Source organism: Mesocricetus auratus, unplaced genomic scaffold (assembly GCF_017639785.1).
Source record: "Mesocricetus auratus isolate SY011 unplaced genomic scaffold, BCM_Maur_2.0 Super-Scaffold_100014, whole genome shotgun sequence".
Lineage (NCBI taxonomy): Eukaryota > Metazoa > Chordata > Mammalia > Rodentia > Cricetidae > Mesocricetus > Mesocricetus auratus.
In genome coordinates this window covers 37,359,394-37,387,148 of record NW_024429197.1, presented here as the reverse complement: position 1 = coordinate 37,387,148, position 27,755 = coordinate 37,359,394, and the positions used below count along the sequence as shown (strand labels likewise).

Genomic DNA, 27,755 nt, shown 5'->3' with positions numbered 1-27,755 from the left:
AACCTCAGGTGAATAATGCAGACTTGTTAATTTAGGAGATTAACCAGAGTACCGATGGTTGCGATTCAGGAAGTGACCAGGAGGTGGCGCTGTGGGCGCATCAAAGATCGCTAAAGCAAACTATGGACAACACAGAGCAAAGGGAGTAGGATCTAGAGCACATTGCTAGTTCATTTCTCTCCATCCCACCCTGCCTGTCTTTTTGAAAACATAGCCAAGATGGGCCTTGAACTCCAGAACTTCTCTCCCCCATATCCTGGGTGTTGAAATTGGTGACTTAACCACTGTGTCTGTGTGTCCTGTTCTTCAGGACTGCCAACACCTGGCTGAAAACCAGCACATAAGGGCCAACAAGAGAGGGACAAAAGTCCCTGTCCTGTTCTGAAGGATTGTCAGCCCCTTAGATATATAATAAAAGCATTCAAATGTGAACTATCCTTAATGCACTAATGAGTCCCTAAACCTAGTCCTTGTTCCTCACTCCCCTGGAAAAGCAGATAACAACGGAGAATTTTTGAACCACTTTAACTCTCATTGGTTTATTTATTAACAATTTTGGTGGCAGAACTTGTGACAACACTAAAGGGAACTGGCTGCTAGTTTGGTACCCTTAGTTTATTTCCTGGGGCCCATGAAGGTTAAGGGGAGGGCTAACTCCCAAAGTTCTCCTCAACCTCCTCCAGCAGGCCATGCAAGAATGTTGTGGTGTGCATATACACACAAAATAAACAGATGCATGGGCTGGAGAAATGTCCCATCTGTTCATAACATACAATACTCTTGAGGAGAACCTGAGTTTAGTTCCCAGTACCCATGTTAGACATGTAAAAACTTCCTGTAACTCCCTTTCACACCGACATACCCTCATCTGCATCTACGTAGTTCAAAATAATAAGTTCATGAGATGTACAGAATAGAGGCTACTATTCTCTGGTTCAAGTGTGAACTCATGGACGAACTTGGAGGCTGGAGTGATGGCTGAGCAGTGAAGAGAACTCGTTGCTTTTGCCAGCGACACAGGATCTGTTCCCAATGCTCACAAAGTAGCTCACAACCATCCACAACTACGGTTTTAGGGGCCCTGATGGCATCTCTTAAACTCACAGGGCACTATGCCCTCATGTGGTACACATACATACGTGCAGGAATATACTCATACACACACAATAAGAGATATATCTAAATTAAATGGATAATAGATACCACAATGCCAAAAGGGACCAAAGAAGTCTCTGAGTCACTGCCTGAATCCTGGGGCCAGAGTTCTCCACAAGCTGAATCACAGGTGTTCATTCAGGGTGTTTTCTGATCCCACCCAAACCTCTCTCCAGCTGTTACCTGGGGTGGCCTTGCAGCTCAAAGTCATAAAGAATATTCCTGCTTTTCACCTCAAATAAATACATTAAGAGACCGGTTTAGGAACTGAACATGGTGAAACACGCATTTAATCGAGTCACTTGGGAGGCAGAGGCAGGTAGAGGAAGGCAGATCTCTATGAGTTCCAAGGCAGACTGGTACACAAAGCAAACTTCAGGACAGCCAGAGTTGTTACATATAGATACACTGTCTGGAAAAAATAAGCAAAACAGAAAAACAAAAAGAGTCTAGTTTGAGGCTGGACAGATGGCTTGATTATTAGATCACAGAGTCTCTGTTCCCAGCAGTCACCTTGTAGCACAGAACTGTCCCTACCTCCCACTTCTATCCTCCATGCCCATGCAACATGCATGAGTATACATACATATATGCAGGCGATAACTCTTTTCCCCCATCCCACCTCATATCTGCTAATCAGAGAGGGTAAGGCCTCCACTAGGATGTCCAACACCATGTGAGCCAGGACCAAGATGCTGCCTCCTGCCTTATATAGGCTAAGCAAGGAATCTCTACTCAGAGAAAAGAAAACTCAAAATCAGTTCATGTATTACAGTTAGTTCTTAGTCCCACTGCCAGTGCCCTCATATACTGCCCACGCCTCACCAATGCCACCTGTACTCAGGGTTCCCAGTTCAGTCCTATGCAGGTTTCCTTGTTGACAGTGCAGAATCAGTCATCTCTTACTAGCTCGGGTCAGCTGATGCTTGGGTTCCCCCATCAGGGTCTTGATCCTTTGTTCATATTGCTGCTGATCTTGCTCACTTTGTTTGTATTCTGGGAGGTGGGTCCTATGGTTTATTACAAAACTCAGCATCTGATTACATCTGTGTCTGGAAGAGGGGTCTAGGTACTCTGGGGTCTTTGTTATATTAAAACTAAACATGCTTTTATTACTGTTTCTATCCTTCTTTGCTCTCCCAGGCATTTGTACATTTTTAATCACACTCTAGCTTTTTTGAGTTTTTTTTGTTGCTTTGTTTGTTTAGACTGTCTTTACTGACCATCTGTAACCCTTTCTGTCTGGATGAGCAAAACCCCAAACCCATGATGCAGTTTGCTGGGGAAGCTCCCACTAGCAGCTCAAACCCACAGAAAGCAGCTGAGAGAGGACTCTCTGTACTATATTATAAATGCTAGGCAATAGCTCAACTTCTTAGTAACTAACATATCTTAATATAATTTTTCAGTCTAATTTTATGTGCATTCATGTTTTGCCTGAATGTGTGTAGCTACTAGGGTGTCAGACCTTGGAATTACAGACAGTTGTTAGCTTCCATGTGGGTTCTGAGAATTGAACCCAGACTATCTGGGTGAGCACGCAATAATATTAACTGCTGAGCCATCTTTCCAGCATACTAATTAACTCTTACAACTGCTTTTTTTTTTTTTTTTGCTTTATCAAGACTGGGTTTCTCTGTATCTTTTCGTAGCCTGTCTGGAACTCACTCTGTAGACCAGGCTGGCCTTGAACTCACAGATATCCACCTGCCTCTCCCTCATGAGTGCTGGGAATAAAGACGTGAACCCCCAACATCCGGCTAACTCTTACACTTGAAATTTCTATTAATCTATGTGTTGCTCCAAGGTTTGTGGGTTTTGCCTCCATTTCATGTCCGGCCTCCTTCCTGTCTTCTGGGCAACTCAATTGACTCTGCCCTTCTTTTTAATAGCATTCTCTCTGCCCCAAAATACTGCCAGCCATCAGTCAATTGGCGTTTCCTAACAATGAGAGTGATACTTACTCACAGTGGAAACTTTGCTCCACAGTTCTCTGGGCTCTAAGAATCCTTTCATAAAGGATGAGTTACATACTGGATTTTGCTACTTTTCACTCCAGTTCCAGCTTGATTAGAACCACAGGAGCTGGCCCACTTTCTCCTGGTTCAGTTCCCAAGTGCTACCTGGGTTACACATAGTCTAGCATTCATGACCAGTATGGATTTCTGTCCTTTACCTTTCTTTCTTTCTTTCTTTCTTTCTTTCTTTCTTTCTTCCTTCCTTCCTTCCTTCCTTCCTTCCTTCCTTCCTTCCTTCCTTTCTTCCTTCCTTCCTCCCTCCCTCCCTTCCTTCCTTCCTTCCTTCCATTCTAGCTTCCTTTCCTCCTTTCCTTGCTGTCTTTCCTTTCCTTTATTTCTTTCATTTTTATTTTAGGATGATTCTATATAGTCTTAGAAGGCCTAGACCTCAATAAGTTGTCCAGGCTGTCCTTCAACTCACAGAGATCTGCTGATCTGTCTGCCTGGAATGCTGTGATTAAAGTTGTGCACCTCTACTCCCATTTGGATTGATTTTCAAATGTTTATGGTGGTGATATAGAACCCAGAGCCTAGGGAATGTTACGTAAGCTCTAAGTCTCACAGCTATCACAGCTACATTGTAGCTTCACTTTTTAAGGAGACCAAATTATAGGTGTTACCCAGGCCTAGTTTTCACCTCTCTAAAATTCTCTTGCCTTCCCTTCCAAGTTCAGGGAACCATAGGTATTCACCACCAGCCCTTGCTGGCATCCAAGAATTCCCCCAATTAAAGCAATCTTACATTCCAGGTTATTTTCAACACTGAAGCTAATCTTGGATTTTTTTTTTGGTTTTTCGAGACAGGGTTTCTCTGTGGCTTTGGAGGCTGTCCTGGAACTCGCTCTGTAGACCAGGCTGGCCTCGAACTCACAGAGATCCGCCTACCTCTGCCTCCCGAGTGCTGGGATTAAAGGCGTGCGCCACCAACTCCCGGCTTAATCTTGGATTTTTTAAATGAATTTTTAAAGATTTATTTATTTATTATGCATACAGAGTTCTGTCTGCATAGATCCCTTCAGGTCAGAAGAGGCTACCAGATCTCATTACTGGTGGATATTGATCTTAGGATCTCTGGAAGATCAGCTAGTGTTCTTAACCACTGAGATATCTCTCCAGGTTCCAAATCTTGGACTCTTCTTGGTCAGTTTTACAACTGGTTAGAAAAGTAGGGGTCTGAGATCGAGAGAATGAGCAGACAGGGACTTGTGACCCTGGGGTTGGAGAGGGTGGCCACTCAGTGTTTCCTGTTATTATCTTATCTATCTCTATACACGTTATATTCATTTGGGAGTGTATATTCAATACATACAGTCTGCTTGTATGTTTATTTCATAAAAATTTTAATACTGTTTCTTTGCAGCGTAGGGTCTGAGGCATATTGCCCACCATATTTCCAAAGAATCACACCCTCGTTCCTGCCCCTGAATAATTGTGAAAAAATGATCTTGTGCTAATAAATTAAACACCATGATTAAAAGGATCAACACTTGAAGGATATGAATAACCAGACAGGCAGAGCTAGCACAAACCTTTAATCCCAAGACTCAGGAGAGAGAGACAAATGGATCTCTCAGTTGGAGGTATGTCCCATCTAAAGACTGATATCCAACACAACCAGCAGTACACAGAGCAAACCTGTCTTGAAAAAAATACAAAGTAAAGTATGAATAATAAATTGATATAAGAAAACAGAATCCAGAAAAATGAACTCCAATGCTAAAGGTAATTCTGTTCTCCTCAGCGTATCTTGGAAATTTTTTACACTTTTTACTATATAATTAAATTAGAAACATGCTTGCTCCCCATGTCAACCCCAGCTCCCTCTTTCGCCCCTCGATGGCCACTCCCCCATTCAACTGCCCCAAGCCCCCCAACAATCCCCACTCTATTCCTCAGGGATGGCAAGGCCCTCCATGGGGGATCTCTAGAGTTTGTCATTATGTTCCAGGGAGGGTACAGGTCCTCCACTATGTGTCCAGATTGAGAGATCATCCCTCATTGTAGAATGGCTACCCAAAGTCCATTCGTGTGCCGAGGATAAATACTGGTCTACTACTCAAAGGTCCATGGATTGCCTGGGTTTCCTCACTGACACACACATTCAGGGGGTCTGTATCTGTCACATGCTGGCTTCTCAGCCAACTGTCAGGTGTCCACCATCTCCCACTTGTTCAGGTCAGCAGTTTCTCTGGGTTTCACCAGCCCAATCTTGGCCCTTTGCTCATCACACCTCCCTCTTTGCAGCTGGATTCTAGGAGTTCAGTTCAATGTTTAGCTGTGGGTGTCTGCCTCTGTTTCTGTCTGTCACTGGATGGAGGTTCTAGGATGTTCTTTAACATAGTCCTCAAAATCATTATTAGGGAGGGGAATTTAAAGTCCCTTACTGCTTAGTTTGTCAGTTGGTGTCCCATCCTTGTAGATCTCTGGAGAGCTCACTAGTGACAGATTTCCTCTCAAACCTAGAATGACTCCCTCTATTATGGTATCTCTCATCTTGCTCTCCCCTATTCTTGCTCCAACTCAACCTTCCCACTCCACCATGTTCTCCTCTCCCCTCCTCTTCTTCCCCTCTCTTTTTCCTGGCTAGGTTTACTGTTCCCTACCCTGTGTTCCCAATGTGCTCAGGAGATCTTGAATCATTCCTCCTTCTCTGCGGTACCATGTGTATCACTCTTAGGGTCCTTCTGGTTTCTGTGCCTCTCTGGCAATAGGATTGTAGTCTGACAGTCCCCTATTTCATGTCTAAAATCTATACATGAGTGAGTACATACCATGTTTCTCTTTTTGTGACTGGGTTACTTCAATCAGGATGGTTTCTTCTAGGTCCATCCATTTGCCTGCAAATTTAAAGATTACATCGTTTTTCCACTGATATTAGTGCTCCACAGTGTAAATGTATCACATTTTCATTATACACTCTTAAGCTGAGGGACATGTAGGTCACTTCCAGGTGCTGGCTATAAAAAATGTGGCTGCTATGAGTATAGTAGAACAGACATCCTTGTTGTATGAATGAGCATCTTTTGAATATATGCTTAAGAGTGGAACTGCTGGTTCTTGTGGAAAACTGATTCTCATTTTCCTGAGGAATATCCATACTGATTTCCATAGTAGCTGTAGGAGTTGGCACACCCACCAGCAGTGAAGGAGTGTTCTTCTTTCTCCACATCCTCTCCAGCATAAACAGCCATTTGTGTTTTTGGTTTTAGCCATTCTGACAGGAGTCAGTTGGTATCTCAGAGTTGTTTTGATTTGCATTTCCCTGATTGCTAGTGATGTTGAGCACTTTCCTAAGTGTCTCTCAGCCTTTTTGGTATCCTCCACTAATGAGATTTCTCTATTTTGTTCTGTAGCCCATTTTTTAATTGGATCCTTTGGTGCTTTGGAGACCTGCTTCTTGAGTTCTTTTTAGATTTTGGAGATCAGCCTTCAGTCATATGTGGGGTTAATTAATATCTTTTCCCATTCTGTGGGCTGCCTTTTTGTCTTGCTGACTATGTGTCCTTTGCTTTTCAGAAGCTTCTCAGCTTCAGGAGTCCCATGTATTAATTTTTGACTTCAATGACTGGTGTTATGTTCAGGAAGCTGTCTCCTGTAACAATTCATTCAAGGTTACCTCCCACTTTCTCTTCTAACAGATTCAGTGTGACTGGATTTATGTTGAGGTCTTTAATCATTTTGGACTTAAGTTGTGTGCATGGCGATAGACATGGATCTGTCTGCAGTGGTCTACCTGCCAGCATCCATTTATGCCAGCACCATTCGTTGAAGATGCCTTCATTTTTCCATTGTATAGTTTAAGATTCTTTGCCAAAACCAAGTGTTCATATGTGTGTGGGCTAATATCAGTGTTATCTATTTGATTCAATTGGTCTACCTGTCTATTTTTGTGCCAATACCAAGCTGTTTTCAGGATTTAGCTATATAATAGTGTTTGAAGTCAGGGATGGTGATGTGTCCTGACTATGCCTTGTTGAACAGGGTTGTTTTTGCTATCTTGGTCATTTGTCTTTGCAAGTAAAGTTGAGAATTGTTCTTGCAAGGTGCTGGGATTTAATTGTTCTTGAAGAATTGTGCTGGGATTTAAATGGGGACTGCATTGAATCTGTAGATTGCTTTTGGCAAGATTGCCATTTTTCTTACTATCCAAGAGCATGGGAGGTCTTTCCATTTTCTGGTATCTTATTTAATTTCTTTCTTTAAAGACTCAAAGTACTGAGCTGAACTCAAGAAATCCAGTAACAGAGAAGGAGGACTGATGACCAAAGGGATTAAGACTGGGCTGGTATAACCCCCAGAAACAGCTGACCTGACAAAGTTTAACTCTTGACTCCCAGGCATCAGCCTGGGAATACAGCATGGGACTGATCAAGACCCCCTGAATGTGGGTGTCAGTGAGGAGGCCTAGGTAATCTATTGAGCCTTGGAGGGCAGATCAGTACTCATCCCGAGTATACACACAGACTTTGGACTCCCATCCTACAATGTGAGGTGCACTCTCACCCTAAACTCTTGGGGAGGGTCTAGGCCCTGCCCTATATGAAATGACAGACTATGGGCACCCCCATGGAGGGCCTCACCCTCCCTGGGGAAATGAGGGGATAATGGGGGGATTTGTGGGAGGGCACGGGAGGAGGGGAGGGAAAGGGAGAGGGACCTGGAACTGACTTGTGAAGCAACCTTGTTTCTTATCTAAATTTAAACTGCAAAATAAATTTAAAAAAAGACTCAAAGTTCTTGTGATACAGGTTTTTCACTTCTTTGGTTATGGTTACCCCAAAGTATTTTATGTTGTTTGTGGCAACTATGAAGGGTTATGTTTCTCTGATTTCTTTCTCAGCCCTTTTATCGTCTGTATATATAAGGGCTACTGATTTTCTTTTTTTTCTGAGACAGGGTTTCTCTGTGGCTTTGGAGGCTGTTCTGGAACTCCCTTGGTAGTCCAGGCTGGTCTCGAACTTAAGATCCCCCTGCCTCTGCCTCCCGAGTGCTGGGATTAAAGGCGTGTGCCACCAACACCCAGAAAATAGCAGTTTATTTATTTATTTATTTATTTATTTATTTATTTATTTATTTTTGAGACAGGGTTTCTCTGTATTATTTTGGTGGCTGTCAGTCTAGCCCGGTCTCGAACTCACAGAGATCCCCCTGCCTCTGCCTTCCAAGTGCTGGGATTAAAGGTGTGCACCACCACCGCCTGGCTGCTAATGATTTTCTTGAGTTTATCTTGTAACCTGCCACATTCCTGAAGGTGTTTATCAGCTGTAGGTGTTTCCTGGTAGAGTTTTTTGGATTGTTTATGTAAACTATCATATCATCTGCAAATAGTGAAAGTTTGATACTTCCTTTACAATTTACATTCCCTTGATATCCTTTGGTTGTCTTATTGCTCTGGGTAGAACTTCATGTATAATACTGAAGAGGTATGGAGAGAGTGCATAGCCCTGTCTTGTTCATGATCTTAGAGAAATTCCTTTGAGTTTCTCTCCATTTAATTGAATGTTGGCCGTTGGTTTGTTGTATATATCTTTTATTATGTTTAGGTAAGTTCCTGTTATCCATGATCTCTCTAAAACCTATATCATGAAGGTGTGTTGGATTTTGTCAAAAGCTTTTCAGCATATAGTGAAATGATCATGTGATTTTTGTCTCTCAACTTGTTTATACTGTGGATTGCACTGGTGCATTATCCTATGTTGAACCATTCCTACATCCCTGGGATGGAACCTACTTCATCATGGTGAATGAGTTTTCTGATGTGGTTTTGGGTCTACTTTGCAATTGTTTTATTGAGTAATTTTGCATCGATGTTCATGAGGGATATCGGTTTGAAGTTCTTTCTTAGTTGTATCTTTGTGTGATTTTGGAATCAAGGTTATTGAAGACTGGTAAAAACAGTTTGGCAAAGACTCTTCTGCTTTTATTGCATGGAATACTTTGAGGAGAATTGGTATAAGCTGGTCTTTGAATTTCCAGTAGAATGCTGCATCTGTCCATGAGCTTTTTTTGGTTGGGAGACTTTTGATGACTGTTTCTATTTCCTTAGGGGATATAGGTCTATTTAAGTTGCTTACCGGTTCTTGATTTAACATTTAGTAGGTGATATCTATCCACAATTTGTCCATTTTTTAAATTTTTTTGGAGTACAGCTTCTCAATGTATGACATGATGATTCTTTGTATTTCCTCAGTGTCCAATGTTATGTTCCCGTTTCGCCTCTGATTGTATTAATTTGCATGTTCACATTCTGCCATTTCATGAGTTTGGATAAAGGTTTGTCTACCTTGTTGAATTCTCAAAGAACCAATGCTTCATTACATTGATTCTTTGTGTTGTTTTCCTAGTTTCTACTTTACTGAGTTCAGCACCCAATTTGATGATTTCCTGGCATCTACTCCTCCAGGGTGAGTTTGCTTCTTTGTGTTCTAGAGCTTTCAGTTCTGTTGTTAATTCTCTAGTGTGACTATTCTCCAGTTTCTTCATATGGGCACTTAATGCTATAAATTTTCCTCTTAGCATTGCTTTCAAAGTGTCCCATAAGTTTGGGTATGTTGTGTCTTTATATTCATTGAATTGTAGGCAGTCTTTAATTTCTTTTTTATTTCTTCTGTGACCCAGGCATGGTGTCATTGCATATTATTCTATTTTCATGAGTTTGTTGTGTTTCTGCAATTTGTGTTGTTCCCAACCCGCAGGATTTCAACATGTAGCAAGAGACTTAAGGTCCGGGAATGGGGACTAGAAGACATGAAAGAAGGGCCAAAAGACAAGTATCTGATCCAGTGGCCAATTTTTATTTTTCTCAGGGCAGTTAATATACTTAGTAGAGCAGTAAAATGGGAGGGGGTTGAGGGAGTGAGAGTGCTTCTTTGTGCACCAGGTATGCACATAGCAGGGTGTTGTTTAAGCACATAGAGCAGTATATTGGCAAGGTAAAAAGTTCAGGAGGGAGAGGAATGGGTGGGCTATTGGCCCTAGCCTAGGTGATGGTTAGGGTTGGTTGTTTGGACAAGCTTTTTGGGTCACAGAGTTCCTATGTTCTACCTATGCTGTTTCTCTTCTGAGTACCCTCAGAAGGCTCCCTTGTTAAAGCTAAAGGCCAATTACATAAATCTTTAGACTTTAGAAAGTACATGATTGGCTCCAAAAGATCAATGTAATGAGGCATTCACAACAGTTGTTGAATTCTAACTTTAAAGCATGGTGGTCTGATAAGATACTTGGAGTTATTCCAAATTTTTGTACCTATTGAGGTTTGATATGTTGCCAAGTATGTGGTCAATTTTTGAGAAGGTTCCAGGTAGTGCTGAGAAAAAGGTATATTTGTTTTTGTTTGGATGGAATATTCTATAGATATCTGTCAAACCCAATTGGGTCATAACTTCTATTAGTTCCTTTGTTTATTTTTATAAATTTCTGTGTGGTAGTCCTTTGTAGTGGTGAGAATGGGATGTTGAAGTCTCCCACTTTAAATGTGTGAGGTTTAATGTGTGGTTTGAGTTTTAGTAATGTTTCTTTTACGAATGAGGGTGCCTTTTTTGGGGCATAGATGTTCAGAATTGAGACTTCATCATCGTGGATTTTTCATGTGCTGAATATGAAATGACCTCCTTCTTCTCTTTTGATTGATTTCAGTTTAAAGTCTAGTTTGTTAGACATCAGGATTGCTACCCCCGATTGTTTCTTGGGTTCATTTGATTGGAAAATCTTTTCCAAACCCATAACTCTGAGGTAATATATGTCTTTGAAGCTGAGATGTGTTTCTTGTATGCAGCAGAAGGATGGATTGTGTCCTTGAATCCATTCTGTTACCCTGTACCTTTTTATGGGCAAGTTAAGACCAATAATATTGAGGGATACTAATGACCTTTGATTGTTCATTCTTTTTTGTTTTGGAGTGGCTGCTGGTTGTGGAACTGTATGTAGATTTCCACGCCTTTCCTCTTTTGGCTGTTGGTAAGTGGGATTATCTATTGCCTGTATTTTTCTGGTTGTAGTTAACTTCCTTGGATTAGAGTTTTCCTTCTAGTTCTTTTTGAAGGGCTGGGTTAGTGAATACATATTGTATATATCTGATTTTGTCATGGAGTGTCTTGTTTTCTCTATATTGATTGAAAGGTTTGCTGGGTATAGTAGTCTCAACTGGCTTTTGTGGTTTTGAAAGAACCTCCAGAGTGGGGAGACCCTCACTCAAGTCTTGGGATAAGCCAACACCCCAATAATTCAAGAGAGACCATTCTTGCTGCAAGCACAGGAGGTTTATTTGGGGAACCAGTGCACTGGGGCCGAGCTCATGACCCTCTCAGGGGCAGAGGAGTTTGACCCTTAGTAGCTGCAATCAGGGGTTTTTAAAAGGGAATAACCGAATGGGGGAGTTAGGCAAACATAAAGGGTGAGAAGTTAAATAATAGCTTATGTCTTAACAGGAAGTTTATCTCAAGCAAGCATTCTTTGGGCATTGTACAATTAAACAATGAGCAGGAATGTGGTGAGCTAGTTCCTGGATAAAGGAGGGTTATCTTTTAATTTTAACTTGAGGTCTCTGGTTTCTCAGGAGAGGGCAGAAGAGCAAGTGACTCTGTGATGGGCTAGTCACTAGGGGTCTAAAAATGTTGAGTTGTGATCTCTCATTCCTCAATTCTTTTAGTAAGCAGTTCTAATCTTATAATTGCACAACTAAATTTTGACTTTATATAGTCTGCATTGCCCTGTTCTAATCTCTGATACTGTTGGCATAGCAGAAGAATCTGTACAGCACTAACTCTTTGTCTAATAAAAGCAATTAATCTAGTAATTATGCAAGGTTCTATAGTCAGCAGAAGAAGCAAGATCAGTAAGGGACCCATCAGGGCAGAAAGCAAAGTCGTCATCCATGGTGATCTGCTGAACCAGCCCTCAAACCAGTTTAGTGTGGCCTCCCAGTCTCGTTTGCATTTTCTAAGTTTTCTCTGAGCCTGCTCATGGAATCTCTGATAGCTCCAGAGTGCTCAATGTAAAAACAACATTCTTCTTTAAGGGAAGCACTTAGTCCCTCTTCCTTAAGGAACAGCAGGTCTAAGCCTCTTCTATTCTACAGAACTACCTCAGACAGGGAGGTGAGAGATTCTTCTAACTTAGCAACAGAGCTTTCTAGTTGCTTTGATATCCTGTGTCATAGCAGCCTGCAGAGTATTCAGGCCATGTTGGAGGTCTTGGGGTCCCTTAACACGTGCTGTAGTTCTGGTACCAATTCCTGCTGCTATGCTCAAACCCAACATTGCTGCTAAGGTGAGGGATACCGGTCCCTCTTGTACCTTCTTTGGTTATAATCACAGGCATCTCTGACTGTCTCATCCGGGTGGTATTAGACACGAGGAACCAGCTGAACCATAACACAAAAGTCTCTTGATTGGTTAAACACAACAGTAGAGACACAGAGTGGTAAGCCCAGTACTACATGCCCACAAGCTATTGTTACTTGGTAACAGATAAGGGTTGGTCTTTGTTACCATAACAGTTGAGCTGTTGCAGAGGTGTTGGTGGGAGTGAGGTACTGTCCCTAGGCATAATCCTGAGCCTGAGACTTCAGTAAATGGGAGACTTATTTCGGGAGCCCCAGGACCATTGATTTGGATCTGCCACAGAGGTGACGGTACCAGAGATGGCAGTTACCTCATAATAAGGAAGACCAGCAGCAAGACAAAGCCAGCAAGATGAGGTAGCATTGGGATTGGTAGTATTTAAAGCTAGAAAAGCCCCTTGAATCCCTCTTTGTAGGGAAAGCCTCTACCCATACTTAGAAGGTATCTATGAAAACTAATAAATATTTGTTACCATATTTTGCTGGTTTAACTTCTGTGAAATCAACCTCCCAGTATGCTCCTGGCCTGTCTCCCTGGAGGCGTTTGCAGGGGGCACCTAGGTGATGTCCAGCATTGGTTAAGGCACAGGCCTTGCAATTCTGAACTACTTTTTTAGTAATGTCTGAGAGGCCCATGACATGATAATTGGAGTGACGTATGATGTCCTTTAGCTTCTTTGTCCCCAGATGAGTTAGTTGATGTAAACTGGTGACATAGTGTCATCCCTCCTCTTGGGTAGTATGGATTTGCCGTCTTTGTCTCAGTTACTCCATGGGGGGATAGCCATGCACAATTTTTAGTTTCTCCATCTGCTTATGATCTTCAGGGGTATACCTGAAGCTAGTTTCTCTAATGTCATAACAGTCTTTAGGTTCCTTAGTTTTTGTTCAGCTGCGAGGATCCTAGCTCCTTGAGCTGCTTGCTTGGTAGCCATGTCAGCCATTTGATTTCCCTTGGCTATGATGTCTTGGCCGTTTTGGTGGCTGGGACAATGTACAATGGCCAGTTTCTTTGGCAAATGTATGGCCTCTAACAGGATCAAGATTTCTTTGTTTTTAATTTCCTTTCCAGCCAACATGAGTAACCCCCTCTGTTTATAAATTGCCCCATGTATGTGAGCTGCGCGAAAGTGTACCTGCTATCCATGTAGATGTTGATAGCCTTTTCTTCTCCAGGCACAAGGCTTGTGTTAGTGCGATCAGCTCAGCTTTTTGGGCCGACATTCCCTCGGGTAAGCTGCAGGCCAAGATGGTCTGCTTACCATCTACTACCGCTGTCCCAGCTCTCTGCTTACCTTCAACCATGAAGCTGCTACCTACTGTCCGTGTACCAATTAGGGCACCCTGGCCATGGCTGATCAGTGAGGTCTTTCCTGGTCCCGGTTTCTTCTGCCAGAATGTCCATACATTGGTGTACCAGTAATGAGTAGTCTGTCTCTGGCAGCAAGGAGGCAGGGTTTAGGATAGCCAGTGGGGTGCAAACAGCACTCTCTCAGTTAACAAGAGGCTCTGATAGTGAGCCATGCGGACGTTGGTCATCCAGCGGTCAGGCGGTTGTCTGATGATGCTTTCCATGGCGTGTGGGGCTACAACTACAGTCTGTTAACGTAAAGTTAGTTTGTCGGCATCTTTGAGAAGCAGTGCTACTGCGCAGCAATGGCTTTTAGGCAAGATGGCCATCCACTGGCTACAGGATCTAATTTCTTTGACAGGTAGGCCACAGTTCGCTTCCATGGTCCCAAGGCTTGAGTTAGGAATCCTGTGGCTATCCCTGCCCTTTCATCTACATAGAGAGTGAATGGCTTTGTCAGGTCTGGCAGGGCTAGGGCTGGTGCACTGAGTAAAGCCCTCTTTATCTCTTCAAAGGCTTTCTGATGGTCGAGGGTCCATGAGAAAGTCCCAGTCTCCTTAGTGAGGGGGTAGAATGGGGCTGCCAGGGTGGTAAAACCTGGAATCCAGAGTCTATACAACCCTGCAGTACCTAGAAATTCTCTCACTTTCTTTGTGGTTGCAGGAGTAGGGATTTGTGTCATGGTCTTTTTCCTAGCTTCGGTCAGCCATTGCTTCCCCTCCTTAAAAGTGTAGCCCAAGTAGGTTACTTTCGTCTGACAAATCTGGGCTTTCCTTACTGAAACCCTGTACCCCAACTCACCCAGCTCAGTCAGTAATCTCTCAGTCCCCAGTCTGAACTCATGCTCGGTTACAGCAGCTAGGAACAAATCATCAACATATTGAAGCAGGGTAACTTGAGGATTTTCTGACCTGAATGGAGCCAATTATCGATGGAGGGCTTCGTCGAAGAGAGTTGGAGAGTTTTGAATCCCCCAGGCAGACGTGTCCAAGTCAGCTGTCCAGCCTGTCCCTGATCTGGGTCTCTCCATTCAAAAGCAAATGTCACCTGGCTTGTAGGATGTAGTCCCAGGAAAAAGAACACATCTTTCAAGTCCAGAACCCTGTACCATCATCTGTCAGGAGGGAGAGAACTGAGCAGGTTATAAGGATTAGGGACAATAGGGTGGATATCTTGCACCCTTTTGTTAATTTCTCTTAGATCTTGTACTGGCCGGTGATCATTGGTGCCTGGCTTCCTAACTGGCAGCAATGGAAAGTTCCAGGGAGGCTGGCAAGGAACCAAAATATCTAGTTGCAGGAGTCTTTGATGTGAGGTCTGATTCCCTCTGGAGCTTCCTTGCTCATAGGATATTCTCGTACCACAATGGGGGTTGCATCAATCTTTAGGCCTACAATGATGGGGGCACCTGTTTGCCCTCTCCCATGACCCCTGTTTCTGCCCATGCTCAGGGGAATCCCTCTAGCCATGTTCCCCCCAGTGTCTTGTGTGGTGGGGGTGGAGGCTCATGTAATCTAGATTCTTCCTCCAGTTTTAAGGCCAAGATCATCACTTGGGAGGCAGAAGCAGGCAGAGGAAGGCAGATCTCTATGATTTCCTAGGAAGCCTGGCCCACAAAGCAAACTCCAGGAAAGCCCATGAAGTTACACATAGGTACCCTGTCTAAAAAAAAAACAAATAGCAAAACAAACATAGTCTGGTTTGAGGCTGGGCAGATGACTCAGAGGCCTCAATCACTTTTTCTTTAGATAACGGTCACATGGTAGCATAGAACTGTCCCTACCTCCCACTTCTGTCCTCCATGTCCACACAAGATGCATGAGTATACATGCACATATACAGGCAATATACTTTTTCCCCAATCCCACCTCCCTTCTGCTCCTCAGAGAGGGCAAGGCCTCCACTAGGTTGACAACTAAATTGGTCCATCATCTTGTGAGGCAGGACCAAGATGCATTATATAGGCTGAGCAAGGAATCTCTCCATAGATTAGAAAAGTCAAAGTCATTTCATGTATTAGAGTTAGATCTTAGTCCCACTGCCAGTGCCCTCGGATACTGCCCAAGGCAGACCAATGCCATCTGTATTCAGGGGTCCACTTCAGTCCTATGCAGGTTTCCCAGTTGACAGTGCAGAGCCAGTCATCTCTAACTAGCTCGGGTCAGCTGATGCTTGGGTTCCCCCATCAGGATCTTGATCCTTTGTTCATATTGCTGCTGATCTACCTCACTTTGATTGTATGCTGGGAGGTGGGGTCTATGGTTCATTACAGAACTCCGCATCTGCTTCCATCTGTGTCTGGAAGAGGGGTCTAGCTTCTCTGGGGTCTTTGTTATAGTAAAACTAAGCATATTTTTATTACTGTTTATATCCTCCTTTGCTCTCCAATGCCTTTGTATATTTTTAATCATACTGTAGCCTGTTTAAACAACCTGTGTAGGTTGTTTGTTGTTTTTGTTTTTGTTTTCATTTGTTTGATCTGTCTTTACTGAGTATGTGTAACCCTTTCTGTCTGGATGAGCAAAACCCCAAACCCACCATGCAGTTTGTTGTGGGAGCTCCCACTAGCAGCTCAAACCCACAGAAAGCAGCTTGGAGAGGACTTTCTGTACCACATTATAAAGGCTCAGCCATTAGCTCAAACTTCTTGCTAACTAACTTTTCTTAATATAATTTTCATCCTTATTTTATGTATATCCATGTTTTGCCTGAATGTTTGTCCCTGTTAGGGTGTCATATCTTGGAAGAACAGACAGTTGCTGGCTTCCATGTGGGTTCTGAGAATTGAACCCAGACAATCAGGGTGAGCACTCAATGGTTTTAACAGCTGAGCCATCATGCCAGCAGACTAACTAACTCTTACAACTCTTTTTTCTTTGGTTTATCAAGACTAGTTTTCTCTTTATTTCTTTGTATCCTGTCCTGGACCTCACTGTGTAGAACAGGCAGGCATTGAACTCACAGAGATGTACCTGCTAGTTCCTCCTGAGTGGTGGGAATAAAGGCCTGCATCACCAACACAGCTAACTCTTACAATTTAAATTAACCCATTTCAATTAATCTATGTGTTGCTCCAAGGCTTGTGGGTTTTGCCTCCATTTCATGTCCTGCCTCCTTTCTGTCTTCTGGGCAACTCAATTGACTCTGCCCTTCCTTTTACCAGCATTCTCTCGGCCCCAAAATCCTGCCTAGCCATTAGTCAATTGGATTTTATCAACAATGGGAGCGATACATATTTACTATGTACAACTTTGCTCCGCAGCTCTCTCAGCTCTAAGCATTCTTTCATACAAAATGAGTTACAGACTGGCTGATGCCATTTTACACTCCAGTTCTAGCTCAATTATAACCTTAGGAGCTGGCTCGCATTCTCCTGGTTCAGTTCTAAATTGTTACCAGGATTACTTATATTCCAGCATCCGTGACCAATATGGATTTCTCTTCTTTTCCTTTCTTCCTTCCTTCCTTTCTTCCTTCCTTTCTTTCCCCTTGTTTCCTTCTTCCATTCCTTCTCTCTTTCTTTCTTTCTTTCATCCTAACTTCCTTCCTTCCTTGCTGTCTTTCTTTTACTTTATTTCTTTCATTTTTTTAGGTCGATTCCATAGAGTCTTAGAAGGCCTGGATCTCAATACATTGACCAGGCTTTCCTTCAACTCACAGAGATCTGCTGATCTGTGTGCCTGGAATGCTGTGATTAAAGGTTTGCACCACCCACTCCCATTTGGATTGATTTTCAAACATTTGGTGGTGGTGAGAGAGAACCCAGAGCCAAGAGTATGTCAAGTAAGCTCGCAGTTTTACAGCTACATTTTAACTTCACTTTTTAGGGAGACCAAGTTATAGGTGTTACCCGGGCCTAGTTTTTACCTCTCTAAAATTCTCTGGTCTTCTTATCCTAGTTCAGAGAACCAGGTGGAACAGGCCCTGCATCTGGGCCTGTGTTCCAGCACCTGGGGATTGCCTGGGAACTTCACAGAGCTTCCAATCCCAGTGGGAGCCAAGCACCCCAGATTCCGGGTCCTCTCTTCCACTAATGAGACCAGGAGACTGGCAGATCCAATAGACCAGCGGACCAGCTCTTCTGCTCTGAGCAGATGGAACAGGCCCTGTATTGGGGCCTGTGTTCCAGTGCCTGGGAGAGCATCCAATCCCAACGGGAGCCAGGCACCCCAGATTCCAGGTCTTCTCTCCCACCAGCAAAACTGGGAAACCAGCAGATCCAGCAAAGAGACCAAGGGATCAGGTTGGAGGCTAAGCATCCCAGATTCATGGTCTTCTTCTCCCCTCACAAGAACAGAACGAGGACAAGGAATAGAAGAACTACCAGATTACTGGACTTGCCAGCACCCACCAAATGGGAACTCCGGTCCCCTAACCACCAGACCAGTAAGGGGCTTTTTCTTCACCCACTAGAAGAAGAGATGGGAAAGAGAAAATACAAAAACACACTCAGCAAGAGAAAAACAAATATGACACCACCATATTCTAGAGACTCCACATGAGCAAGACTCCAGCATTCCAATGCAAATGAAGCAGAAGAGAATGACCTTAAAACCACCTTCATGCAAATGATAGAGGCCGTAAAATGGGTTATAGGAAAATCCCTCAAAGAAATGGATGAAGAAACAAACCAAAAAATGCAAGAAATTGAAGAAAAAAAAACAAAAAAGGTAGGAAATGGAAGAAGAAACAAAGCAAAAAATGCAAAAAATGGAAGAAAAACACAGTGAAAAATGCAAGAAATGGAAAAAAAACAAACCAAAAAAGGCAGGAAATGGAAAAAAACAAACAAACCAAAAATTGCAAGAAGTGGAAGAAAAAGCAAACCACAAAATTCAAGAAATGTAAGTAAAAACAAACCAAAAATTGCAAGAAATGGAAGAAAATGCAAACCACAAAATGCAAGAAATGGAAGAAAGTACAAACCAAAAAATTCATAAAATGCAAAAAATGGGTGACAAGAAAAACCGAAAATTGCAAGAAAAAATGCAAACAGTGCAAGGGTTGAAAACTGAAATGCAGACATTAAAAAAAAACACAATCTGAAGAAAGGCTGGAAATAGAAAAGCTGGGCAAATGGTCAGGTACTACCGACACAAGCATTACCAACAGAATACAAGAGAAGGAAGAAAGAATCTCAGATGTTGAATATACAAAAAGAGAAATTGATTCACCAACCAAAGAAAATCTTAAGTCCAACAAATCCTTAACACAAAACATCCAGGAAATATGGGGCACCATGAAAAGAACAAACATAAGAATAATAGGTATAATAGAAAGTGAAGAAAATCACCTCAAAGGGGCAGAAAACATACTAAACATAATCATAGAAGATAACTTTCCCAACATTAAGAAAGATATGCCAATGAAGGTATGAGAAGCTTACAGAACACCAAATAGAGTAGATCACAAAAAAGTCCCTTCACCACATAATAATCAAGACCCCAAAATATACAGAATATGGAAAGAATATTAAGAGCAGCTAAGGAAAAAGGCCAAGTAACATATAAAGGCAAACCTATCAGAATTACACCTGACTTCTCCATGGAAACTCTGAAAGCCAGAAGATTCCGGATAGATATTTCTAACAACACTAAGAGACCATGGATGCCAGCCCAGACTACTATACCCGGCAAAGCTCTCAATCACTATAGATGGAGAAAACAAGATATTCCATGACAAAACTAGATTCAACCAATATGTACCCACTAACCCAGCCCTACAGAAAGTTTTGGAAGGAAAACTCCAACCCAAGGAAGTTAACTACAACCAGAAAAACATAGGCATTAGAGAACAACATAAAATGCCTTGTGGTAATGCTAACCAAACAAGTGAAAGACCTGTATCACAAGAACTTTGAATCTTTAAGGAAAGAAATTAAAGAAGCCCTCAGAAAATGGAAAGATCTCCCATGCTCTTGGATAGGTAGGATCAATGTAGTAAAAATGGCAATCCTGCCAAAAGCAATCTACAGATTCAATGCAATCCCCATTAAAATCCCAGCACAATTCTTCACAGACCTTGAAAGACCAATAATCAATTTTGTATGGAAAAACAAAAGACCCACGATAGCCAAAACAACCCTGTTTAACAAGGCAACACCAGGAGGCATCACCATGCCTGACTTCAAGCTCTATTATAGAGCTATAGTCCTGAGAACAGCTTTGTATTGACAAAAAATAGACACATAGACCAATGGAATCTAACTGAAAACCCTGATATTAACCCACACACTTATGAACATCTGATCTGTGACAAACAAGCTAAAAATATACAATGGAAAAAAGAAAGCATCTTCAACAAATGGTGCTGGTATAACTGGACGCTGGCATGTAGAAGAATGCAGATTGATCCATGTTTATTTCCATGCACAAAACTTAAGTCCAAATGGATCAAAGACCTCAACTTAAATCCAGCCACACTGAACCTCTTAAAAGTGAAAATAGGAGGTACCCTTGAACGAATTGGGACAGGAAAGAGCTTCCTGAACATAACACCAGTAGCACAGACAGTGAGATCAACAATTAATAAATGTGACCTCCTGAAACTGAGAAGCTTCTGTAAGGGAAAGGACACAGTCAGCAAGACAAAAAGGCAGCCCACAGAATGGGAAAAAATATTCACTAACCCCACATCTGACAGAGGGTTGATCTCCAAAATTTACAAAGAACTCAAGTAGCAAGTCTCCAAAATACCAAAGGATCCAATTAAAAAGTGGGATTCATAACTAAATAGAGAATTTTAAATAGAGGAGTCTAAAATGGCTAAGATGCACTTGAGAAAGTGCTCAACATCCTTAGCCATCCGTGAAATGCAAATCAAAACAACTCTGAGATACCATCTCACTCCTGTCAGAATGGCTAAAATCAAAAACACCAAAGACAATTTATGCTGGAGAGGATGTTGTAAAAGGGGAACACTCCTCTATTGCTGGTGGGAGTGCCAACTGGTTCAGCCACTTTGGAAATCAGTTTGGAGATTCCTCAGAAAAATGGGAATAAACCTACCAAAAGACCCAGCAATTTCACTCTTAGGCATATATCCAAAAGATGCCCATTCATAAAACAAGGATTCCTGTTCCACTATGTTCATAGCAGCATGATTTGTAACAGCCAGAATTTGGAAGCAATCTAGATGCCCCTCAATTGAAGAGTGGATAGAGAAAATGTGGTACATTTACACAATGGAGTAGTATTGCAGAAAAAAAACAATGGAATCCTGAGATTTTCAGGCAAAGGGGTGACACTAGAAGAAACCATCCTGAGTGAGGTAACACAGTCACAAAAAGAGAACTATGGAATGTACTGTCTCATATATGGATTTTAGACATAGAGCTGGGGAGTGTCAGCCTACAATTCCATGGCCAGAGAGTCTGGGAAACAGAACCTTCATTAGGTGGCTAATGGAACAAGAGGCAGATTCCCACATCTAAGCACTGAGCTGAACTCAAGGAAACCAGTAACAGAGAGGGAGGACTGATGACCAAAGGGATTAAGACTGGGCTGGTTTAACCCCCAGAAAAAGCTGACCTGACAAAGTTAACTCTTGAATCCCAGGCATCAGCCTGGGAATCCAGCATGGACCTAATCAAGGCCTCCTGAATGTGGGTGTCAGTGAGGAAGCCTATGTAATCTATTGAGCCTTGGGCAGTAGATCAGTATTTATCCAGAATATACAAATGGACTTTGGACTCCCATCCAACAATGTGAGATGCACCCTCACCCTGAACTCTTGGGGGAGGGTCTAGGCCCTGCCCTGGATGAAAAGAAAGAATATGGACACCCCCAAGGAGGGCCTCACCCACCCTGGGGAAATGAGGGGATATTGGGGGGGTTAGGACGAGGGCACTATAGGAGGGGAGGGAAACGGAGCAGGACCTGGAACTGACTTGTGAAGCAACCTTGTTTCTCATTTAAATTTAAATTTAAACATAAATAATAATTTTTTAAAAATCTCACATGCTAGTAGTAGATGACTTCAACACTCCGCTATCACTGTTAGACAGGACCTCCAGACAGAAAAAAAAAAAAAAGGAAACAGAATCCATGCCTTATGGTGGTTGTATACGCTTTTAATCCCAGCACTTGGGAGGCAGAAGCAGGTGGGTCTCTGTGAGTTTGAGACCAGCCTGGTCTACTGAGCAAGTTCCAGGACAGGCTCCAAAACAATACAGACAAACCATGTCCCCTCAAAAAGAAAAGAAAAAGAAAAGATAAGAAAACAGAATCCAGAAAAATGAACTGTAATTCCATCCCATGACAATAAGACTTGGCATATCTTTTTTTTTTTTTTGAGACAAGATTTCTCTGTAGTACTTGCTGTCCTAGATTTCACTCTGTAGAACACTGTCAACATGCTTTCTGTGATCTTTCTATTCTTTGTTGCTCCCTTTCCCCCTGAGGGTCTGCTGACCAGCTTGTGAACAGGATCTTCTAGCAAAACAACACTTGTCCCCTCTTTCCAGGTAAGCATAAATGCTAATTACTGTTATTTGCCCATCCTTTGTCAGAGAACCTTGGGAATTTGAGCTCCTGACCTTGGTAGTTTTCCAACTTGCCTGCTAATGGTATTTACTGCTCCCCTCTTGTTACACTAAATACCATTCTCCTTGCAAGAATGAGGCGTTGTCTTTGTCTTCATTTAAATCCTCAGCCCTTCAACTGTACCATTGAGAAGTCTTGTAGCCCCATGACCACACACTTAACTACAATTCTTGATGTAGCATAGGAATAGAATCTATAGTCATGTTGTTGATGTTCTGATACCTCCAGTGACTCTAGAAGGAAAGCACACTGAACCCTATAATTTCCTTAGTCTTTTAAAAATTTATTTTATTTTTAATTTTCAAAACAGGTTTTCTCTGTGTAGCCTTGACTGTCCTGGGACTCTCTCTGTAGACCAGGCTAGCCTCAAACTCACAGATATCTACCTGCCTCTGCCTTGTGATACCACCACTAAGCAAATTTGTTTTTTAATTCATATTTTTGTCTTGATACATGTAGATCCCACTCATCTCACACCCCCTGGAATCTGTCCTCTACCCCTGCAACCATCCAAAATGAAACAAAATAAAATGTAAGATAAAAAGGAAAAGAAAAACTGGGAGTAAGGGAAAATTTTGTCATGGAAGCTGCAGTGTGCCACACTGAGACTCACAGTAAACCCCTATATCCATGCATATTTACATGAAGGCATTCCTGAAAGAATCATTGGTTTGGGTGTATGCCCATGGTATCAACTACACTGTGGATGATGTGTCCTCAATGGAACACTTCGTGAATTTCCATTTGCTTGTGGAGGTGCTGCAGGACTATGCTAACCCAGCTGTGCTCAGGAGATCATAGATGGTGTGGATTTAGGATGGGCCAGCACATAACCCTGGTTCTTGGCCTGGGCAGTGGGAGAGTTTGTTAGCCTGCCAGCTCTCACCTGTGTTTATCACCAGGGTGAGCTCTCCTGCATTGTTCTAGCTAGTTCACCTCTTGCAGAGAAGAGCAAGTGGCAGGGACTCTTCTCTGGCTTTCACATCCTAAGGGGCACTTCCCCCACACCCAGAGCTTCAGGGTCAGTTCTACTGTGTTCCCCAGGCATGGTATAGGGACCAATCTCCCCCATGCTGCAGGTAGAGAGAGGCAGAGACAGCTGTCCCACTAATATTATCTCAGCTCCTCAGGCCTTTATGGGAGCAGATAGGGAACTCTCTTTCCTGCCCTATGTGTCACATGACTGATAATGGAAAGAGCTCTCCCATCTGCCTCTGACATCAACACCTTTCCTCCAGCTCAGGCTCTGAGGACACTGTCTGGCCTGAGGTTGGCTTCCACCCACCTTAGGAGATGTCATTGGCAGGGCCATGGATGTCTTCCCTCCTGTTAAGGGCTTGACTACACAGGTTTGTCTGTGGATGGCAAAGTGTCCTCATGACAAATATAAGAAAACCTAAAAAAAACCCTATGAAATACATAAAGTATATATTATCTGCTTACACATAAAAAATAATGCTCTTTGGCTGCAGGACATCCTCCAAAGACACAGACAAAACTGCCTGGAAAAAAACTTTGTCCAATTGTGATAATCAAGCGTCATTCACAGTTAGTACAGTATATGCAGTTAGCAGGCATCACAATGACATGATAGAACAGGAAGATTTGGTTTATTAATAAAGACCAATGGAAATAGAGTATAACAAATAGTATCTTATTGCTACTTGATACAAACAAATAACAGACTTGGTTACCCTCTTACTAATGAAGACAAAGCTTACTACCAAGCAGTTAACAACCAGTTCTCAGGTCAGTCAGGTCTCTATGTAAGAACTTTGTCTTCAGTCATCTTCAGCTGTGTGTATCACCACCTTTCTGAGTATCCTGGGATGTAAACTCCTGTTTCTCCAAAACTACCTTCAAAGGCGATCAGGGCTACACTGCTGCGGTTACTATGAAAAGTCTGTATACACTATCCACTGAGCAGCCATACACATTAAGACGGGAAGACAATGCAATAGTGACTTCAGTTCATTTTGACACTGGAAAGCATTGTTCCATAATGTCCCTGATTGTACTCATGCAGTCACAAGACACATTGACTGTGACCTAAAGCGGAGATCAATGACTGAGAACTCGAGGGAAGAACATCCAAGTTACTAGTCTGACCATATATTTAAAACTGTCACATATAGGCAAACCAGTGGTGATCCTGTTTTGACAGAGGCAGAGTTAGAAATGTAAAATTGCCTTTCTAACTGGACAAGACAACTGTGCTCCCATTATACTTCAAGTCAAGCTAGTCTCTTTGGAGTGCATCACCTGAACAATATTTTGTTTCCAATATATCACACAATGTATGAAGTCATGTGTTCTGGGACTCCATGATGCAAATCCAAACCCTAGACTTTCATTTCTCAGTATCCAGAAACAATCTTTTCCTATTTGTTGCCAACACTGACAAAGTTTGGCCTCCATGTCATAAACACAGCGCATATAGCATTCAGGGCAGATGTCTGTAGCAAAAGCTATAGTCTTGGGCTGCCCTTTGACAGAAAGCATATCCAGGAACTCAGAACATACTTGGGCAAATTCCTCCACAAGGACAGAACCCAGGGGGTCATAGCACTCTAGAGGGGCCGGGTAGAACTCTGCAGTCATTTTGCTTAGATTGGCCATGCTTTGCACAAGCTTCTTCAGTACAGCAGTGGAGAAGTCGTTGTCATAGAAATTCACAGTGGTGAGCTGTGAGCACAGGCACAGGGCAGGCAAGAGGGCACTGAGCTCATGGTCATCCATCCTGCAGTTCACTAACTCCAGGATCTGCAAAGTCTGTGCTGTATTCTCAAGGAGAACTTGGAGATGTGTGACATTCAACCTGGGCAACACTATATCAGTGAGGTTCAGGTGATTCAGTTGACAGAGCCTCTGACACTGAGACAAGTGTTTCAAGTCTGACTGGGAGAGATGGCAGTGACTGATGTTCAAGGACTCCAACGGGGTCTTCAGGCATCTAGGGAAAGAATAGGAAATCAGTTCATTGTGTTAGTGGGCACTAAAAAATTTGACACTGAGACAGAAGGAAAGGCATATGCAAAGTCAGTCTAGCCTAATGCTGAAGGTCTGCACTTAGGATACAACCTGCTGGTGCCTGCTCATATAATTAACACAGGAGGTATTTCCTTAAGCTGGGATGGTCTCAGAGCACACATCTCCATCACCCCATCCTCATTCTGTCAAGCAGATTTAGAGTTTGCCACAGCAGGCCAGGAGCTCATACCCAGAGGACCATCACAGAAAGATTCTGGCAGCATCTTGGCATGTGTCCTGCATAGCTCCTCCTGTGGTCTTGACCACCAGTCACAGCCTCTATTCCTGATTTCAGTGCTCAACACTTGAAACTGAGAGTCCCTCACTCCATTATCAATCATTTTCAATCTACTAAGTCCCAACGTGTGCAAACATTATCCTTCTCTCCAGGGGACTTAGAGGCTGAGACAGGCTCCACCAGAAGAACAAGGCCCCTATTCACAGATCGAAGTACAGAGTTCCTTAGATTCCTATGCAGGTTTGGTACTCCCCAGCTCAGGACTTACTACTCTGCCCTGTTCCCTTCCCATTACCATAACCAGAATCTCAAGAAGGAAAGTCCAGAGCACACTCAGTATATCTGGCACACCCAATTACCTGCCTTCATTTCAGTTCTCTAAACATCTCCTAGCCCAGGTCTGACTGCTAAATGAATGATCATTGAACCAATTAACCTCAGTTAAGTAGGATACAAGTCCACATTTGTATCAGTGGCAGTGACACCCCAAGGGCCCAATAATACTTGAAGTAAAGGGAAAAGTTTTCCTGTTACAGTAGAAACAGCTCTCTCTCATTCCTTACCCAAACAACAGCTGCATGTGGTGAGGGGAAAATCGGACGCCATCTATGGAAAGATGCTTGAGATAGTTGAATTTACAGAACTGAGAGAGAAACTGGACAGCACACATCTCCTTTGGGTCTGCCAAGGTATTTACATCCGTGTTTCTGTTGAAGACGATGTGAGTTAGACGGCATTTGCGAAGTCTTGTCATACGGCCAAAGTGAGGTGTGAAGTAATCCATGAGGGGCAGAATCTGGTTTGTGTATATCTCCAATTCCTCGATATTGTCTGGCGGGAAATTGTCCAAGAACTGCTTGATAATCTCCATAGTAGAGTCACAAATCTTCATCTTTATACAGTACAATTGCACACAGTCTTTCCTCTGCTGGGCCCACTGCAACAAGTGTCTATGGGGTTTTTTCAGGTAGAACCTGAGGCTAAGGTCCATGAGCACCTTCAAATCCTTCCTCAGCTCATTGCATACTTGTGTATTATTTTCAGTCTCTGTTGAGCAGTGCCAGTCTCTGCCAGCCCATATATCCCAGAAATCCTGGTTCATATTCCTCAAGTCAAGTACTTGAAGCCTCCAACATCTGTGAGGAAAAAGGCACAATTTCATAATGTAAACCAGGAACCCCCTGTGAGACAGTCTTTGTCCAGCTTCTCTATTGTCGACCCCAACATACACCTCTCCTTCCAGGCAAGGACCTTTAGCCTAAAAGTCATCTGGAGACCTTTCCTGGTTCCCTCCATTCAATTACTCTAGACTTGTGTCTCTTCAACATAAAGTGTAGGAAAGGTGTGAACTGGTATTTCATGCCTTTAAACCTAGCACTAGGGAGAAAGAGGCAGACAAGTCTCTGTGAGTTTGAGACCAGCCTGGTCTGCAAGAGCTAGTTCCAGGACAGCCTCCAAAGCCACAGAAAAATACTGTCTCAAAAACAAACAAACAAAAAAAACCAAAAATGCAAAAGACAATGCCTCTCCAAATAGCAAAAATACCCCCAAAATTTAAATTGTCCGTAGGAGAGCCAGGGATAGCTCATTCTAGTGTGGGATCATCGACTCTGAGCTCTCCTCCACTCCTGTCATTGCTTGAACTTACAACATGAATAGAAGCTCGACAGACCTACAAGTGATTGGCACCAGAAGCCTCTGTCTGCTATGACCACATTCTCCCTGTCCTTACATGTATCTTACCTATACTTCAGGTAAAAAACTCCCCTTTTGTCTACTTGGGTCTTGCTTACCTGGGACGAACCTTCTGTGTCTGCAGAATATCTACACCATCCAGAACAGCTTGGAACACCTCAAAATCTACTATCTTCATCAGGGCCCCCACAGGAAGATAGGAAAATGGCCAGGCAACCACCATTGCCTTCAGTAGCTCCATGTGTCCACCATTGATGGCCTCCTTGAACACTGGTGGGAAGAGATTAATAGGCAGGTACTCCAGAGTAGACATGGTTAAGGCCTCATTCTGCAGAAGGCTTTGCACTGCCAGCTGTTGGAGTGTGGGTGGGTTGTAGGTGCTCAT

At 42.8% G+C, this 27,755-nt stretch overlaps 1 protein-coding gene across 1 annotated transcript; it reads right to left on the bottom strand.

Annotated features, from left to right (window-relative positions):
- Window positions 1–39: 39 nt before the first annotated feature.
- On the bottom strand, window positions 40–27,755 carry LOC101844912 (PRAME family member 12-like). Its single transcript, XM_040757428.1, has 4 exons — window positions 27,469–27,755; window positions 26,239–26,811; window positions 24,931–25,360; window positions 40–120 (listed from the first exon to the last, which is right to left on the bottom strand). Exons 1-4 carry the CDS (start codon window positions 27,753–27,755, stop codon window positions 40–42), a joined length of 1,371 nt encoding a protein of 456 aa, XP_040613362.1.

Coding starts and splice junctions, on each gene's coding strand:
- LOC101844912 (XM_040757428.1), bottom strand. CDS start 27,755: ATGAGCACCTACAACCCACCCACACTCCAACAGCTGGCAGTGCAAAGC. Junction 26,812..27,468: donor ACACAGAAGGTTCGTCCCAG/GTAAGCAAGACC, acceptor TTTTCCTCACAG/ATGTTGGAGGCTTCAAGTAC. Junction 25,361..26,238: donor CACATGCAGCTGTTGTTTGG/GTAAGGAATGAG, acceptor TTCTTTCCCTAG/ATGCCTGAAGACCCCGTTGG.